Source organism: Neoarius graeffei, chromosome 27, assembly GCF_027579695.1.
Source record: "Neoarius graeffei isolate fNeoGra1 chromosome 27, fNeoGra1.pri, whole genome shotgun sequence".
Lineage (NCBI taxonomy): Eukaryota > Metazoa > Chordata > Actinopteri > Siluriformes > Ariidae > Neoarius > Neoarius graeffei.
Genome location: NC_083595.1, coordinates 6,577,426 through 6,595,763, shown reverse-complemented (window position 1 = coordinate 6,595,763; position 18,338 = coordinate 6,577,426). Strand labels below are relative to the sequence as shown.

Here is an 18,338-nt window from a genome sequence, read left to right as displayed (position 1 = left end):
TGACCTGGCGACTTGTCCAGAGTGTACCCTGCCTTTCGCCCATAGTCAGCTGGGATAGGCTCCAGCTTGCCTGCGACCCTGTAGAACAGGATAAAGCGGCTAGAGATAATGAGATGAGATGAATGAGATGAGATACATTTAGGCCAATGCTCGATTTTGGTTGTTTAAAATACCTAAGGGGCACTGGGTAAACTAGGTCTATGACTTGCCTCAGTTGACCAAAGAGAGCTGTTTTTCCTGATTTCCTTCGCATATTCAAGAACATCATTCGGCTAAGGTGTTTACATTCTCTCCCATCTCTGCTTTCTAGTGATAGTGAAACTATATAAACATCTGATAGAAACCCGCCGAACTAACGTCAAACCCGCCCAATTTTTGTCAACCAGCCCAAGCCATTTTTTGCCCGCAAAGTAGAATTCAAAACTGCCCAATTGGGCGGGAAACTGCCCAATCTGGCAACACGGACCGAAACCAGAAAATCTTCCTGCAAGCTCCTTTCAGCACCGAGATGTCGCCCGGGATTGGTTGGCGAGTGCGTGACGTTATTGTTTTTTTTACCCTTAGGCAGCCTCTCACGTTACTGCCTGAGGGACAGGGAGAAAACCACCGGAAAATGTTTTAAACAAACGCAACAAACACGAAACAAACGCAAGTCGGCAGATGACCATAAAATACTTGATCGTTACGATATAATAATTTTATGGATCTCACACAGAATTTTCGGAGATATATCGAGTATATTCGATATATCGCACAGCCCTAGTCTGAATCTTCGCTTCATATATGTTTTTTTATTTTCAACGAGCCAGCCGGGCTGCCTAGTGACAGGAATTACCCGCCAAATGACAAATGAAGTCGCCTCAGGCGACCGGACCACTGTGAATTTCGAGCCCTGCAGTGTGACCTTCTGCAGTAAAATTCTCCCCTGAGTTTAGAATCAGAATCAGTGACAGGGTGGTGCAATGAAGTGGAGTTACTGTTTCCACCCTGCAGTTGATTATTTTCCCATAACAGCACATCCCCAACTGTTTTATTCCTCTAATACACAGCACTTTTTCCACATCTGTCCCCATCACTTTGCACCTGTTTATGTCTCGTCATTTATGTTGTTTATGGTATTTAGATAGCTAGATATTTATTTTATACCTTGTGCTGTAATCTTCTATTTCTCTATAAATGCACCATGTGGAGTCTGAGGGAAACAGTATTTCAGTGCACTGTGTACTTGTATATGGACGTATTGACAATAAAGCTCTCTTGAATCTTGAATCCTCACACTCAGCCTCAGACTCAAACACAGCATCTTGATATCTCACACCAAACCAACACAATAAATGTAAATACCTTCATTTCATTTCTTTCTATATGGGGATGAAATTCACAGTGACCCCCTGGGTCTCACAAAAAGTCTTTTATCCCTCCTGCTTTTTACTGCCCCCTGCTGGGCATTTGTGTTCACTTGGCCAGGTCCAGAAATACAGTTTCTGAAGGGTTAAATTTGTATTCCACATTCTTCATGCAGTCCTGGTATATTATAGACCGAAATATTTCTAAAGACAAAAAATACATAATTTTAGACTGTTTTCAGTCTCTGAACAAATTTCCAAACAAATGTTACATTTGTTTAATAATTACTTGTGGGTTTTTAAATATCTATCTATCTATCTATCTATCTATCTATCTATCTATCTATCTATCTATCTATCTATCTATCTATCTATGATTTTCACTTCATGTCATTACACCTGGCCACCACTAGGGGAGCTTCTCCTTCTCTCTGGAAAGTTTCAGAGCTTTACCTCAGATTATGATTTTTTCCCCCAAAACCTTTGATGAAAAATACAGGCTGTGGCTGTAGTATTTTTAAAAACTGCATTTCATATAAATCTATTTCGTATTTACTTACATTGAAACATAAATTGATGATAATATCATCCTGTCAAACCAATTAAAACATGAACTTTTAAAAATTCGAACGTCGATGATTTGCCTTCATTTGTAAATTGTGATGGGACGTAACCCAAACTCAGGATCGAACCGAGGCATTTGGAGCTATGAGGCTACACTACATTACTGTTATTAAACCTACAGGCTCATTAATTTCTACAGGATTCATAATAAATGTCACACCCTTGCAATTTATTTGCGTTCCAAGAAGGTTTTCTCATTGTCCTTCATCTCTTTTATAAAACACAGAGGAACAGTTTGACTCTTCTGTTCTCTTTGGCTGGATTTTTGTCTGAAGCTACAAATGTATTTCCTCAATTTGAATGTTTTCTGTGACTCGTGAGTTAATATGTGTAAATTAATTCACTTTCTAATTATTTTCAAACTTAGTAAAAGGTCAGCACAAACTGTCTCTCTTGTGAAATCTCACATAAATGGTGTAAAAAACACAGACATTGTGGTGTGAGCAAGATCAGCTCCCACTTCCGTATACTCCAGCGTCTGAAGCTCAACTGCTCAAGTGTTTCCTGACTGAAGCAGTTCAGCCTCTGAGTGTTTCGAGCTTGTGTACAGTGTTCAGAATTCAGCATGAAGATTGTAAAACTTCACTTCTGTGAGTAACTTCACACGTTTCTGATCCAACATTCAATATTATTTCCATACTTTGGACCTAAAATGTTGTCTTTTGAGTTTATTTTCTGCATGAATGACATGTAGGTTATTCTAATCTGAACCCTTGTGGTGTATCTGCGTGTGTTTTGTCATGATTAGATCTACTTGTGTGCTGTGGAGCTGCAGAAGGTTTCATCGAGAAGTCGGTGAATTTGGGACAAAATGTGACTCTAAAGTGTGCGGTGACTGGAAGTGATGTGTTCTGGTTCCTGATGAAGCCGTCAGAATCTCCAGTTTATATATTACGCGCTTTCTCAGGCCTGTCCCTGAGGGCAGACTACAGTAACACAACCTTCAGCAAGACTTTCTCACTGCAATATAACAGCAGTTTATTTATTCACAATATCAGTACTAATGAATTAGGAGTGTATTATTGTATTCAGACTGGGTCACCTCCCAACATCAGCAGTGGAATCAGACTTTACATCCAGAGTCACTCAGCTGGTGAGTTTATTTATTATATTTACAGGAAATGTCCATGTGATAAATCAATCCTTCATTATAATTGCACTAATTGATTGATTTAATAATAAATGCCAAACTATCTGATGTTTCTCATGTTTCCAGAGAATCAGACTCAGACAGTTGATGAAGATGAAAGGATCAGACTCTGGAGAAATCTCTTCATCATGTCGGGAATGATGAACTGTGTTGCAGTCGTTGCAGTCACAGGTGAGTTATAGATCATTTCCTCTGTCCAGTGTCGAGAGAAACGTTAATATATTCTACACTGACTGAATTCAGCACAGGTTTAATCACTTCTGTTGGAATATTTTAATCATAAACACTCCTATATTTTGTAATTATTGATTTAGCATTTTATAATTAATTTGGGGCAGCACGGTGGTGTAGTGGTTAGCGCTGTCGCCTCACAGCAAGAAGGTCCTGGGTTCGAGCCCTGTGGCCGATGAGGGCCTTTCTGTGCGGAGTTTGCATGTTCTCCCCGTGTCCGCGTGGGTTTCCTCCAGGTGCTCCAGTTTCCCCCACAGTCCAAAGACATGCAGGTTAGGTTAACTGGTGACTCTAAATTGACCGTAGGTGTGAATGTGAGTGTGAATGGTTGTCTGTGTCTATGTGTCAGCCCTGTGATGACCTGGCGACTTGTCCAGGGTGTACCCTGCCTTTCGCCCGTAGTCAGCTGGGATAGGCTCCAGCTTGCCTGCCACCCTGTAGAACAGGATAAAGCGGCTAGAGATAATGAGATGAGATGATAATTAATTTGAAGAACTTACTATCATAGTAGAATTATAATCATATCCAGTTGTGTTCGGAAGTTTGCATTCACTCATCATGGACATGAACGTCATGGCAGTTTTGTGCTTTCAGTGATTTCTTGAACTCTTCTTTTTCTGTGGCAGAATAATTGTACAAAATAGATCTTTAATAGAAAAAATGATTTTGGTGCATGAGATTTAAGTCGTTTTGTTTTTTTTTGAAATCAACACAGCGTCAAAATTATATATACAAGGTCAAAAATATGCATACACCAACTTATACAAAACTAAATATTAGTTTTGCTGTATGTATATTTTTGACCCTGTGTTGATTTCATAAAATCCACAATGATTAGTTAAAACTTGTGCACCAAATTATTGGGGGGTTTTCTCCAGAAAGTTGAACAGTTCAATGAAATCATTGAAAACCCTACAGTGCCATGACCTTCATGTTCATGATGACTCAATGTAAACTTCTCACCACACGTGTGTAACTAAATTATAAAAATCACACAATCAGTTTTCCAATCAGCTCAGTTTATTCAGAATGTCTTTTGATGTTTCAGTCTCAATTGTAAGCTGCTGTGGAAAAACCAAATCTCCAAACTGTGATGTGAAGCTTCAGGAAGTCAGTGGATTCCAGGTAACCTCACTGGATAGAGATGCACACTCAACACCCTGTTTAATACAACCCTGATTCCAAAAAAGTTGGGACAAAGTACAAATTGTAAATAAAAACGGCATACAATGATGTGGAAGTTTCAAAATTCCATATTTTATTCAGAATAGAACATAGATGACACATCAAATGTTTAAACTGAGAAAATGTATCATTTAAAGAGAAAAATTAGGTGATTTTAAATTTCATGACAACAACACATCTCAAAAAAGTTGGGACAAGGCCATGTTTACCACTGTGAGACATCCCCTTTTCTCTTTACAACAGTCTGTAAACGTTTGGGGACTGAGGAGACAAGTTGCTCAAGTTTAGGGATAGGAATGTTAACCCATTCTTGTCTAATGTAGGATTCTAGTTGCTCAACTGTCTTAGGTCTTTTTTGTCGTATCTTCCGTTTTATGATGCGCCAAATGTTTTCTATGGGTGAAAGATCTGGACTGCAGGGTGGCCAGTTCAGTACCCGGACCCTTCTTCTACGCAGCCATGATGCTGTAATTGATGCAGTATGTGGTTTGGCATTGTCATGTTGGAAAATGCAAGGTTTTCCCTGAAAGAGACGTCGTCTGGATGGGAGCATATGTTGCTCTAGAACCTGGATGTACCTTTCAGCATTGACGGTGTCTTTTCAGATGTGTAAGCTGCCCATGCCACACGCACTAATGCAACCCCATACCATCAGAGATGCAGGCTTCTGAACTGAGTGCTGATAACAACTTGGGTCGTCCTTCTCCTCTTTAGTCCGAATGACACGGCGTCCATGATTTCCATAAAGAACTTCAAATTTTGATTCGTCTGACCACAGAACAGTTTTCCACTTTGCCACAGTCCATTTTAAATGAGCCTTGGCCCAGAGAAGACGTCTGCGCTTCTGGATCGTGTTTAGATACGGCTTCTTCTTTGAACTATAGAGTTTTTGCTGGCAACGGCGGATGGCACGGTGAATTGTGTTCACAGATAATGTTCCCTGGAAATACTCCTGAGCCCATTTTGTGATTTCCAATACAGAAGCATGCCTGTATGTGATGCAGTGCCGTCTAAGGTCTCGAAGATCACGGGCACCCAGTATGGTTTTCCGGCCTTGACCCTTACGCACAGAGATTCTTCCAGATTCTCTGAATCTTTTGATGATATTATGCACTGTAGATGATATGTTCAAACTCTTTGCAATTTTACACTGTCGAACTCCTTTCTGATATTGCTCCACTATTTGTCGGTGCAGAATTAGGGGGATTGGTGATCCTCTTCCCATCTTTACTTCTGAGAGCCGCTGCCACTCCAAGATGCTCTTTTTATACCCAGTCATGTTAATGACCTATTGCCAATTGACCTAATGAGTTGCAATTTGGTCCTCCAGCTGTTCCTTTTTTGCACCTTTAACTTTTCCAGCCTCTTATTGCCCCTGTCCCAACTTTTTTGAGATGTGTTGCTGTCATGAAATTTCAAATGAGCCAATATTTGGCATGAAATTTCAAAATGTCTCACTTTCGACATTTGATATGTTGTCTATGTTCTATTGTGAATACAATATCAGTTTTTGAGATTTGTAAATGATTGCATTCCGTTTTTATTTACAATTTGTTTTTTGTCCCAACTTTTTTGGAATCAGGGTTGTACACAGCGTTGGTTTGTATAGTGTTATACAGTCAGCTCCATAAGTATTCAGGCAGTGATGCAATTTTGTCATTGTTGCCTCTTTACACCACCACAATGGATTTGAAATGAAGCCATCAAGATGTGATTGAAATGTCAACTTTCAGCTTTAATTGAAGCGCTTTTGCAAAAAAATATCACATTAACTGTTTTGGAATTACAGCTACTTTTTACATAGTTCCTCCATTTTCACTGGCTCAGAAGTAATGGGACAAAATAACAATTTAAATATATAAGGATTATTTTGAATACTTGAATGAAAATCCTTTGCAGTCAGTGACCGCCTGAAGTCTGGATCCCACAGACATCACCAAATGTTTCCTCCCTTGAGTTGCTTTGCCGAGCCTTTACGGCACCTGCCTTCAGTTTACACTACATTACATTACAGGCATTTAGCAGACGCTCTTATCCAGATCCTGGCATATCCACAGCAGTGGGCAGCCTGGGGAGCAGTTGGTAGTGAGGTGCCTTGGTCAAGGGCACTTCAGCCATTCCTGGTCTTCCAGGCAATTAAACCAGTGACCTTTTGGCCTGAAACTGCTTTGCTAATATTTAGGCCATGGCTTCCCCATAGCTTCTTGCTGCTTATTCCCCAGTTGCTGCTTATGTGTTCTTTCTGCCTTCAGTTTGTTCTTCAGGAAGTGAAAAGCATGCTCAGCTGGGTTGACATTAGTTGACTGACTTGACCATTGCATAACATTCCATCTATTTACCTTAGAAGCTTTTTCTTTGCTTTTGCAATCTGTTTTGAGTCATTATCCCTCTGGACTGTAAAGCACCGTCCTCAGTTTTGTAGCATTAGACTGAATCTGAGCAAAAAGTAAAGCTCTATATACTTCAGAAGTCATCCTGCAACTTTTATCAGCAGTCACATGATCAATAAACACCTGTGACCCTGTTCCATTAGTAGCTGTACATGACCATGTCCACCATGTTTACAGATGAAGTGGTGCGCTTTAGGTCATGAGTCCTTCCTTTCCTTCTCCATCCCCTTCTGTTCCCATCATTCTGGTACAAGTTAATCTTGGTTTCATCTGTCCACGAATCTTGTTCCGGAACTGAGCAGGCTTTCTAGCAAAATCTAATCTGACCTTTCTCTTGAATGTGGATTTTCAAAATGATAGGCCTCACTCCTGAAGAGTGTTCTTGACTTGGCTGGATGTTCTGAAGGAGTTTTTCTTCACCAAGGAAAGAATTCTATGATCATCCACTTTAATTGACTTCTGTGGTCTTCCAGGCCTTTTGGCGTTTCTGAGCTCTCCAGTACTTTCCTTTTTTTAAGAATGTACCAAATTGTTGATTTGATCTCTCTGAAAGTATCTGCTCTCTGTTTTCAGCCTCATGATGTCCTCCTTCTCTTGCATAAACACCTCTTTGGACCACATATTGAGTGTTCCCATAAATGGCTACAAAATGCAAATTCAACACTTGGAATCAACTCCAGACATTTTATCTCTTTAATTTTCCATTAATTAATGAGGAAACCGACTGTAACTGGCCATGAAACTGCTTATCAGCCAGTTGTCCCATTACTCGGACAGCTTGTGAAAATTGAGGGGCTATGTTTAAAAAATGGCTGCAATTCTTCAATGCAATATAATTGTTAACGCAATTGTGTTAAAGCTGAAAATCTCTTCTTCAATCACATTGCTTCATTTCAAATCCACTGTGGTGGGGTATTGGGGGGAAATGACAAAAATCGTGTCGGTGTCCAAATACTTCTGGACCCAACTGTTAGTGTGAAAAGTGTGTTGGTGTGAACGGTGACAGATTTCATTAGTGTAAAGAATCAACCTGTTCACTTTCAATTAAACTTTGCTATTTTAAGGTGTTCTTAAGTTTATTTAAAAGCATAACTACATGCATGAATTCTATTTTGAAGTAAAAAAAAAACAACAATTATTGAAATGCATTTAACAGATAAATGTACACACAGTGCTCATGACTTTATGCTGTTTTACAGAGTTGGTTTCCAAAAGGGCTTCATGAAAGCAGCTACACTGTGGTGGAGTTTGTTCTGTTTCACCCTGTGATGTGACACCCACCCACACACACACACACCCACACCCACCCACACACACAGTGGTCACTGGTGGGGTTTTCCTTTTTTTTTCTTTTTATAAGCTGTGCTACATGATTGTGGTTATGGTTTGCATGCTAAAACATTTCACACGTGTACAGCTCCTTCATCCGCTCCTCGTTCTCACAGTGTGACTTTCTGCAGTAAAATTCTCCCCTGAGTTTAGAATCAGAATCAATGACAGGGTGGTGCAATGAAGTGGAGTTACTGTTACCACCCTGCAGTTGATTATTTTCCCATAACAGCATATCCCCAAGTGTTTTATTCCTCTTATACACAGCACTTTTTCCACATCTGTCCCCATCACTTTGCACCTGTCTTTGTCTCGTCATTTATGTTGTTTATGGTATTTAGATAGCTAGATATTTATTTTATACTTTCTTTTGTAATCTTCTATTTCTCTATAAATGCACCATGTGGAGTCTGAGGGAAACAGTATTTCAGTGCACTGTGTACTTATATATGGACGTATTGACAATAAAGCTCTCTTGAATCTTGAATCCTCACACTCAGCCTCAGACTCAAACACAGCATCTTGATATCTCACACCAAACCAACACAACAAATGTAAATACCTTCATTTCATTTCTTTCTATATGGGGATGAAATTCACAGTGACCCCCTGGGTCTCACAAAAAGTGTTTTATCCCTCCTGCTTTTTACTGCCCCCTGCTGGGCGTTTGTGTTCACTTGGCCAGGTCCAGAAATACAGTTTCTGAAGGGTTAAATTTGTATTCCACATTCTTCATGCAGTCCTGGTATATTATAGACTGAAATATTTCTAAAGATAAAAAATAGATAATTTTAGACTGTTTTCAGTCTCTGAACAAATTTCCTTACAAATGTTATGATTTTCATATCTATCTTTGATTTTCACTTCGTGTCATTACACCTGGCCACCACTAGGGGAGCTTCTCTTCCAGCTCCTTCTCTTTGGAAAGTTTCAGACCTTTACCTCAGATTATAATTTTTTTCCCCAAAACATTTGACGAAAAATACAGGCTATGGCTGTAGTATTTTTAAAAATTGCATTTCAAATGAATCTATTTCATGTTTACTTACATTGAAACATAAATTGATTGTAATATCATCCTGTCAAATCAATTAAAACATGAGCTTTTAAAAATTAGAACGTTGATGATTTGCCTTCATTTGTAAATTGTGATGGGACGTAACCCAAACTCAGGATCGAACCAAGGCACTTGGAGCTATGAGGCTACACTACATTACTGCTATTAAACCTACAGGTTCATTAATTTCTACAGGATTCATAATAAATGTCACACCCTTGCAGTTTATTTGCATTCGATGAAGGTTTCCTCATTGTCCTTCATCACTTTTGTAAAACACAGAGGAACAGTTTGACTCTTCTGCTGTCTTTGGCTGGATTTTCATATGAAGCTACAAATGTATTTCCTCAATTTGAATGTTTTCTGTGAGTCCTGATGTGTTTTTAAAAAAATCACTTACAAATTATCAGTCAATAAAAGGTCAGCGCTAACTGTTTTTCTTGTGAAATCTCACATTAATGGTGTGAAAAAACACAGACATTGTGGTGTGAGCAAGATCAGCTCCCACTTCCGTATACTCCAGCGTCTGAAGCTCAACTGCTCAAGTGTTTCCTGACTGAAGCAGTTCAGCCTCTGAGTGTTTCGAGCTTGTGTACAGTGTTCAGAATTCAGCATGAAGATCGTAAAACTTCACTTCTGTGAGTAATTTCACACGTTTCTGATCCAACATTCAATATTATTTCCATACTTTGGACCTAAAATGTTGTCTTTTGAGTTTATTTTCTGCATGAATGACATGTAGGTTATTCTAATCTGAATCCTTGTGGTGTATTTGTGTGTGTTTTGTCATGATTAGATCTACTTGTGTGCTGTGGAGCTGCAGAAGGTTTCATCGAGAAGTCGGTGAATTTGGGACAAAATGTGACTCTAAAGTGTGAGGTGTCTGTAAGAGATGTGTTCTGGTTCCTTATGAAGCCGTCAGAACCTCCAGTTTATATATTACGCTCTTACTCAAGGCTGTCCCTGAGGACAGTCTACAGTAACACGACCTTCAGCAAGACTTTCTCACTGCAATATAACAGCAGTTTATTTATACACAATATCAGTACTAATGAATTAGGAGTGTATTATTGTATTCAAACTGGTTCATCTCCCAACATCAGCAATGGAATCAGACTTTACATCCAGAGTCACTCAGGTCGTGAGTTTATTTATTATATTTACAGGAAATGTCCATGTGATAAATCAGTCCTTCATTATAATTTAACTGATTGATTTATTTAATCATGAATTCCAAACTATCTCGTTTCTCGTGTTTCCAGAAAATCGGAATCAGACAGTTGATGAAGATGAAAGGATCAGACTCTGGAGAAATCTCTTCATCATGTCGGGAATGATGAACTGTGTTGCAGTCGTTGCAGTAACAGGTGAGTTATAGATCATTTCCTCTGTCCAGTGTCAAGAGAAACGTTTAATATATTCTACACTCACTGAGTGCAGCACAGGTTTAATCACTTCTTTTGGAATATTTGAATCATAAACATTCCTATATTTTGTAATTATTGTTTAAGCAATTTATATTTAATTTGAAGAACTTATATTCATAGTAGAATTATAATCATATGGAGTTGTGGTCAGAAGTTTGCTTTCACTCATCATGGGCATGAACATCATGGCAGTTTTGTGCTTTCAGTGATTTTTTTTTTTTTGAACTGTTCTTTTTCTGTTGCAGAATAATTGTACAAAATACATCTTTAATAGAAATAAAATAATTTGGTTCATGAGATTTAAGTCATTTTAGGTTTTCTGAAATCAACAACAGCAAAATTATACATACAGGGTCAAAATATACATATACCTACTTATATTATTGATTCAGTGATGCTCAAAGCTCCAAAATGTTTTTAAGTTTTAAATTGCCAAGGCCAGGAAATCTTAACTTCCTGTTTGTGATGATGATTGGCTACAGCTGGCAGCTTCTCTGTAACAACATAAAAAGGGTTTGTTTGACAAATGCAAGTTACTGGGAGGTGTAGCCACCTTCCCAAACCACTTTCCTAGAAGATGACCCAAACTGTCCCCCTCAGCTGAGAGGAGGTTGGTTCGGATGGTCAGAACAACCCAGGAACCACCAACTCACAGGCCTGCCATGAACTGGAAGCTTCTGGAGCACCAGTGTCACTGGCTATAGTTAAACGAGTTTTACATCACCATGGACTGAGACTGCCATCTGAGAAAGAAGCCCCTGCTCCAAACTCGATACCTTCAATCTCGACTAAAATCTGCAGCTGATCACATGGACAAAGAAAAAGCCTTCTGAAGGAAAGTTTTATGGTCAGGGGAGACAAAGATTGAGGTGTTTGGTCACACGGACCAGAAATATATGTTTGGAAGAGTAAAGGTGAGGCATTCAACCTAAAGAACACTGAACCAACTGTTCAGGATAGTTCAACAAATTGGATGGAGTAATGCAGAAAGAGGACTACCTTGTGAATGAGATGCAGCAGACTAGCATGAAGCTTTTGGAATGGCCTTCCCAAAGTCCTGACCTCAACCCTTTTGAAAATGTGTGTACTGTGCTTAAAACTCAGGTCTGTGCCAGTAAAAACTGATATTTAATTGAAATTTCCCGAAAAGAGTGAACAAATATCCAGCCAGAATTCTGATAGAAGATTGTTGATGGCTACCAAAAGCATCTGGTGAAGGTGAAACTTGTAGAGGGACATTTAACCAAATATTAGTTTTGCTGTATGCATAGTTTTGACCCTGTGTTGATTTCAGGAAAACCAAAATGAATTAAACCTTGTCCACCAAATTATTTATTTATTTATTTATTTATTTTATAAATAGAAAAAGATAATTGAAAGCCCAACATTGCCATGACTGTGGAACTCAATATAAAAATCATACAGTCAGTTTTCCAATCAGCTCGGTTTATTCAGAATGTATTGTGATGTTTCAGTCTCGATCGTCAGCTGCTGTGGAAAAACCAAATCTCTAAACTGTGATGTGAAGCTTCAGGAAGTCAGTGGATTGCAGGTAACTTCACAATATAGAAATGCACACTTAACACCCTGTTAATGCACAGCGTTGGTGTGTACAGTGTGTTATACGCTCAGGTCCATAAGTATTTGGACAGTGACTCAATTTTGGGATTTTTACCTCTTTACCACCACAGTGGATTTGAAATAAAGCCATCAAGATGTGATTGAAGTGTCGACTTTCAGCTTGAATTCAAGGATTTAACAAAAAGTATCCTGTTATTGGTTTTGGAATTACAGCAATTTTCTACATCACTCCTCCATTTTCACAGCCTCAAAAGTAATGGGACAAAATGACAATTTAAAGACATAAGGATTATTTTGAATACTTTGATGAAACTAAAGCACTGTCCTCAGTCAGTGACCGCCTGAAATCTGGAACCCACAGACATCACCATATGTTTCTTCCCTTGAGATGCTTTGCCAAGCCTTTACAGCACCTGCCTTCAGTTGACGCTTCATTACATTACATTACATTACATAACATAACAGACATTTAGCAGAGAGTCTTATCCAAAGCAACATGCAACAGGATCCTGACAAATCCGGAGCACTTGGGGGTGAGAGGCCTTTCTCAAGGTTACTTCAGTCATTCCTTCTGGTCCAAGCAATTGAACTGGTGACCTTTTGGTCCCAAGGCTGCTTCGCTAACTTTTAGGCCATGGCTTCCCCATAACTTCTTGCTGCTTATTCCCCAGTTGCTGCTTATGTATTCTTTCTGCTTTCAATTTATTCTTCAGGAAGTGAAAAGCATGCTCAATTGGGTTGAGGTCAGGTGACTGACATGACGATTCAGTAGCATTCCATGTATTTTCCTTTGAAGCTCTTTTGGTTGCTTTCACGGTCTGTTTTGGGTCACTGTCCCTCTGGACTGTAAAGCACCGTCCTCAGTTTTACAGCATTTGACTGAATCTGAGCAGAAAGTAAAGCTCCATATACTTCATAATTCATCCTGCAACTTCTATCAGCAGTCACATGATCAATAAACACCTGTTACCCAGTTCCATTAGCAGCCGTACATGACCATGTCCACCTTGTTTACAGATGAAGTGGTGCGCTTTGGATCATGAGTCTTTCCTTTCCTTCTCCATACTCTTCTCTTCCCATCATTTTGGTCCAAGTTAATCTTGGTTTCATCTGTCCAAAGGATCTTGTTCCGGAACTGAGCAGGCTTTCTCACAAAACCTAATCTGGCTTTTCTCTTGAATGTAGATTTTTGCACCGATAGGCCTCACTCCTGAAGATTGTTCTTGACTCGGCTGGATGTTCTGAACGAGTTTTTCTTCAACAAGGAAAGAATTCTATGATCATCCACTTTAGTTGACTTCCGTGGTCTTGCAGGCCTTTTGGCGTTGCTGAGCTCTTCAGTACTTTCCTTCTTTTTAAGAATGTACCAGATTGTTGACTTGGCCTCTCCTAAAGTATCTGCTCTCTCTCATCGGTCTGTTTTGTGTTTTCGGCCTCATGATGTCCTTCTCTTGCATAAACGCCTCTTTGGACCACATATTGAGAGGTCCCATAAATGGTTACAAAATGCAAATTCAACACTTAGAATCAACTCCAGACATTGTATCTCCTCTATTTGCCATGAATTAATGAGGAAACAAGTTGTAATTAGTTATGAAACTGTTTCTCAGTCAATTGTCCCATTACTTGGACAGCCTGTGAAAATGGAGGGACTATGTTTAAAAAATGTCGATAATTCTTCAATGGTTAATGCGATGTTTTTGTTAAAGCCCTTGTATTAAAGCTGAAAGTCTCCACTTCAATCACATTGCTTCATTTCAAATTCACTGTGGTGGGGTACTGAGGGGAAATTACAAAAATCGTGTCAGTGTCCAAATACTTCTGGACCCGACTGTTTGTGTTCTGTGCATTAGTGTGAAAAGTGACAAATTTCATTAGTGTCAAGAATCAACCTGTTCACTCTCAATTAAACTTTGCTGTTTTAAGGTGTTCTTGAGTTTATTTTCAAGCATAACTACATGCATAAATTCTATTTTGAATTAAACAAAACAATTGAAATGCATTTAACAGATAAATGTACACACAGTGCTCATGACTTTACGCTGTTTTACAGAGTTGGTTTCCAAAAGGGCTTCATGAAAGCAGCTACACTGTGGTGGAGTTTGTTCTGTTTCACCCTGTGATGTGACACACACATACAGGTCATTGTTTTGTGGTTATGGTCTGCATGCTAACATGTCTCACATGTGTATAGCTCCTTCATCCGCTCCTCGTTCTCACAGTGTGACCTTCTGCAGTAAAATTCTCCCGAGTTTAGAATCAGTGACAGGGTGGTGCAATGAAGTGGAGTTACTGTTTCCACCCTGCAGTTGATTATTTTCCCATAACAGCACATCCCCAAGTGTTTTATTCCTCTAATACACAGCACTTTTTCCACATCTGTCCCCATCACTTTGCACCTGTTTATGTCTTGTCATTTATGTTGTTTATGGTATTTAGATAGCTAGATAGTTATTTTATATCTTGTGTTGTAATCTTCTATTTCTCTATAAATGCACTATGTGGAGTCTGAGGGAAACAGTATTTCAGTGCACTGTGTACTTGTATATGGACGTATTGACAATAAAGCTCTCTTGAATCCTCACACTCAGCCTCAGACTCAAACACAGCATCTTGATATCTCACACCAAACCAACACAATAAATGTAAATACCTTCATTTCATTTCTTTCTGTATGGGGATGAAATTCACAGTGACCCCCTGGGTCTCACAAAAAGTGTTTTATCCCTCCTGCTTTTTGCTGCCCCCTGCTGGGCGTTTGTGTTCACTTGGCCAGGTCCAGAAATACAGTTTCTGAAGGGTTAAATTTGTATTCCACATTCTTCATGCAGTCCTGGTATATTATAGACTGAAATATTTCTAAAGAGAAAAAAATACATAATTTTAGACTGTTTTCAGTCTCTGAACAAATTTCCATACAAATGTTACGTTTGTTTGAGATATACAAATGTTATGATTTTCATATCTATCTTTGATTTTCACTTCATGTCATTACACCTGGCCACCACTAGGGGAGCTTCTCTTCCAGCTCCTTCTCTTTGGAAAATTTCAGACCTTTACCTCAGATTATGATTTTTTTCCCCAAAACATTTGATGAAAAATAGAGGCTATGGCTGTAGTATTTTTAAAAATTGCATTTCAAATAAATCTATTTCATATTTACTTACACTGAAACATAAATTGATGATAATATCATCCTGTCTAAACCAATTAAAAAACATGAACTTTTAAAAATTCAAACGTCAGTGATTTGCCTTCATTTGTAAATTGTGATGGGACGTAACCCAAACTCAGGATCGAACCAAGGCACTTGGAGCTATGAGGCGACACTACATTACTGTTATTAAACCTACAGGCTCATTAATTTCTACAGGATTCATAATAAATGTTACACCCTTGCAGTTTATTTGCGTTCCATGAAGGTTTCCTCATTGTCCTTCATCTCTTTTGTAAAACACAGAGGAACAGTTTGACTCTTCTGTTCTTTTTGGCTGGATTTTCGTCTGAAGCTACAAATGTATTTCCTCAACTTCAGTGTTTTCTTTGAGTCACGATAAATGTGTGTCATAAAATTACTTCCAAATTATTGTAAAAGTCAATAAATGATCTGCGCTAACTGTCTTTCTTGTGAAATCTCACATTAATGGTGTGGAAAAACACAGACATTGTGGTGTGAGCAAGATCAGCTCCCACTTCCGTATACTCCAGCGTCTGAAGCTCAACTGCTCAAGTGTTTCCTGACTGAAGCAGTTCAGCCCCTGAGTGTTTCGAGCTTGTGTACAGTGTTCAGAATTCAGCATGAAGATCGTAAAACTTCACTTCTGTGAGTAACTTCACATGTTTCTGATCCAACATCTAATATTATTTCCATACTTTGGACCTAAAATGTTGTCTTTTGAGTTTATTTTCTGCATGAATGACATGTAGGTTATTCTAATCTGAACCCTTGTGGTGTATCTGTGTGTGTTTTGTCATGATTAGATCTACTTGTGTGCTGTGGAGCTGCAGAAGGTTTCATCGAGAAGTCGGTGAATTTGGGACAAAATGTGACTCTAAAGTGTGCGGTGTCTGTAAAACGTGTTCTGGTTCCTGATGAAGCCGTCAGAACCTCCAGTTTATATATTACGGTCTTTCTCAAGCCTGTCCCTGAGTGCAGACTACAGTAACACGACCTTCAACAAGACTTTCTCACTGCAATATAACAGCAGTTTATTTATTCACAATATCAGTACTAATGAATTAGGAGTGTATTATTGCATTCAAACTGGTTCACAATTAAATATCCCTCCAAATATCAGGAATTCCAAGTAGGAATTTTTCATAACTACCAGGATAAATCGTTTGGGCGCGAGTCTTGTTGAGGTCCGGGGTCACCGCAATCAGAGTCGGCTGAGTCGCTGTCCGATTCCGAGGCTGCACGGTCAAACCAGTGAGCCACATTCACCGATTGCTTCGCAACGGCCATAGGTTCATACATATATGGTTTCACCTCTCGATATTCAATTTGGAGAGTTCCTACTTCAAAATCGCTTTCAGACATTTTACACAACCTCTTACGACCAAAGTACGTAAGCGTGTGCTCGGTTTGCAAGTAAACACAGAGCTGCTCCCAGTCTGTTTGCCTTGAATGACGTCACGACGACTGTCCCCTGGTGGTGAAAGTGTGCATAAGTGAGATGTAAACAAACCTTCGGAAATTGGGCAAAACAGTATATTTTAACCGTTTTATTCAATTTTAGGGTGCAAATTAGACACTAGGAAGATCAAATTCACTTTTTGGGTCATTTTTCTAGACAATAAAGTTGATATTCTACGTTTCACCTCCGACCATTGCCTATGACCTTTAAACCTTATGCACCAAACAGAAAAAGATAATTGAAAGCCCAACATTGCCATGACTGTGGAACTCAATATAAAAATCACACAACCAGTTTTCCAATCAACTCGGTTTATTCAGTATGTATTGTGATGTTTCAGCCTTGATTGTAAGCTGCTGTGGACAAACCAAATCTCCAAACTGTGACGTGAAGCTTCAGGAAGTCAGTGGATTGCAGGTAACTTCACCAGATAGAAATACACACTTAACACTCTGTTTATACACAGCGTTGGTGTGTACAGTGTGTTATACAGTCAGATCCATAAGTATTTGGACAGTGACACAATTTTGGGATTTTTACCTTTTTACACCACCACAGTGGATTTGAAACAAAGCCATCAAGATGTGATTGAAGCGTCGAATTTCAGCTTTAATTCAAGGATTTAACAAAAAGTATCATTTTCATGGCTTTGGAATTCCAGCAGTTTTCTACATCATCCCTCCATTTTCACAGCCTCAAAAGTAATGGGACAAAATAACAATTTAAAGATAGAAGGATTATTTTTAAGACTTGGATGAAAATCCTTTGCAGTCCGTGACCGCCTGAAGCCTGGAACTCGCAGACATCACCAAATGTTTCCTTCCTTGAGATGCTTTGTCAAGGCTTTAGGCACCTGCCTTCAGTTTAAATTACATTACATAACAGGCATTTAGCAGACGCTCTTATACAGAGCAACATGCAACAGGATCCTAACATATCCACAGCAGTGGGCAGCCCATGGAGCAGTTGGGGGTGAGATGCCTTTCTCAAGGTCACTTCAGTCATTCCTTCTGGTCCAGACAATTGAACTGGTGACCTTTTGGTTCCAAAGTTGCTTCGCTAACCTTTAGGCCATGGCTTCCCCATAGCTTTTTGCTGCTTATTCCCCAGTTGTTGCTTATGTGGCCTTTCTGCTTTCAGTTTATTCTTCAGGAAATGAAAAGCATGCTCAACTGGGTTGAGGTCAAGTGACTGACATGACCCTTCAATAACATTCCAACGTATTTTCCTAAGAAGCTCTTTGGTTGCTTTCGCAGTCTATTTTGGGTCATTATCCCTCTGGGCTGTAAAGCACCGTCCTCAGACTTCCATGGTCTTCCAGGCATTTTGGTGTTTCTGAGCTCTCCAGTATTTCCTTCTTTTTAAGAATGTACCAAATTGT

At 39.2% G+C, this 18,338-nt stretch overlaps 1 protein-coding gene and 1 long non-coding RNA gene across 2 annotated transcripts; both read left to right on the top strand.

Moving 5' to 3' along the window:
- The first annotated feature begins 2,348 nt into the window (after nucleotides 1-2,348).
- On the top strand, nucleotides 2,349-9,457 carry LOC132875028 (uncharacterized). Its single transcript, XM_060911596.1, has 5 exons — nucleotides 2,349-2,560; nucleotides 2,719-3,063; nucleotides 3,187-3,291; nucleotides 4,400-4,476; nucleotides 8,126-9,457. Exons 1-5 carry the CDS (start codon nucleotides 2,536-2,538, stop codon nucleotides 8,198-8,200), a joined length of 627 nt encoding a protein of 208 aa, XP_060767579.1. The 5' UTR covers nucleotides 2,349-2,535; the 3' UTR covers nucleotides 8,201-9,457.
- A 1,094-nt stretch (nucleotides 9,458-10,551) lies between these two features.
- Nucleotides 10,552-14,876, top strand: LOC132875045 (uncharacterized). Its single transcript, XR_009651751.1, has 3 exons — nucleotides 10,552-10,679; nucleotides 12,215-12,291; nucleotides 14,374-14,876. It is a non-coding gene; the product is annotated as an uncharacterized LOC132875045 (long non-coding RNA).
- The last annotated feature ends 3,462 nt before the right edge of the window (nucleotides 14,877-18,338 follow it).

What these genes read in the sequence shown, in the direction of transcription:
- LOC132875028 (XM_060911596.1), top strand. Translation starts at nt 2,536, where the DNA reads ATGAAGATTGTAAAACTTCACTTCT. An exon ending in GATTGTAAAACTTCACTTCT is followed by an intron (nt 2,561 to 2,718) that starts GTGAGTAACTTC and finishes TGTCATGATTAG; the next exon opens with ATCTACTTGTGTGCTGTGGA. An exon ending in CATCCAGAGTCACTCAGCTG is followed by an intron (nt 3,064 to 3,186) that starts GTGAGTTTATTT and finishes TCATGTTTCCAG; the next exon opens with AGAATCAGACTCAGACAGTT.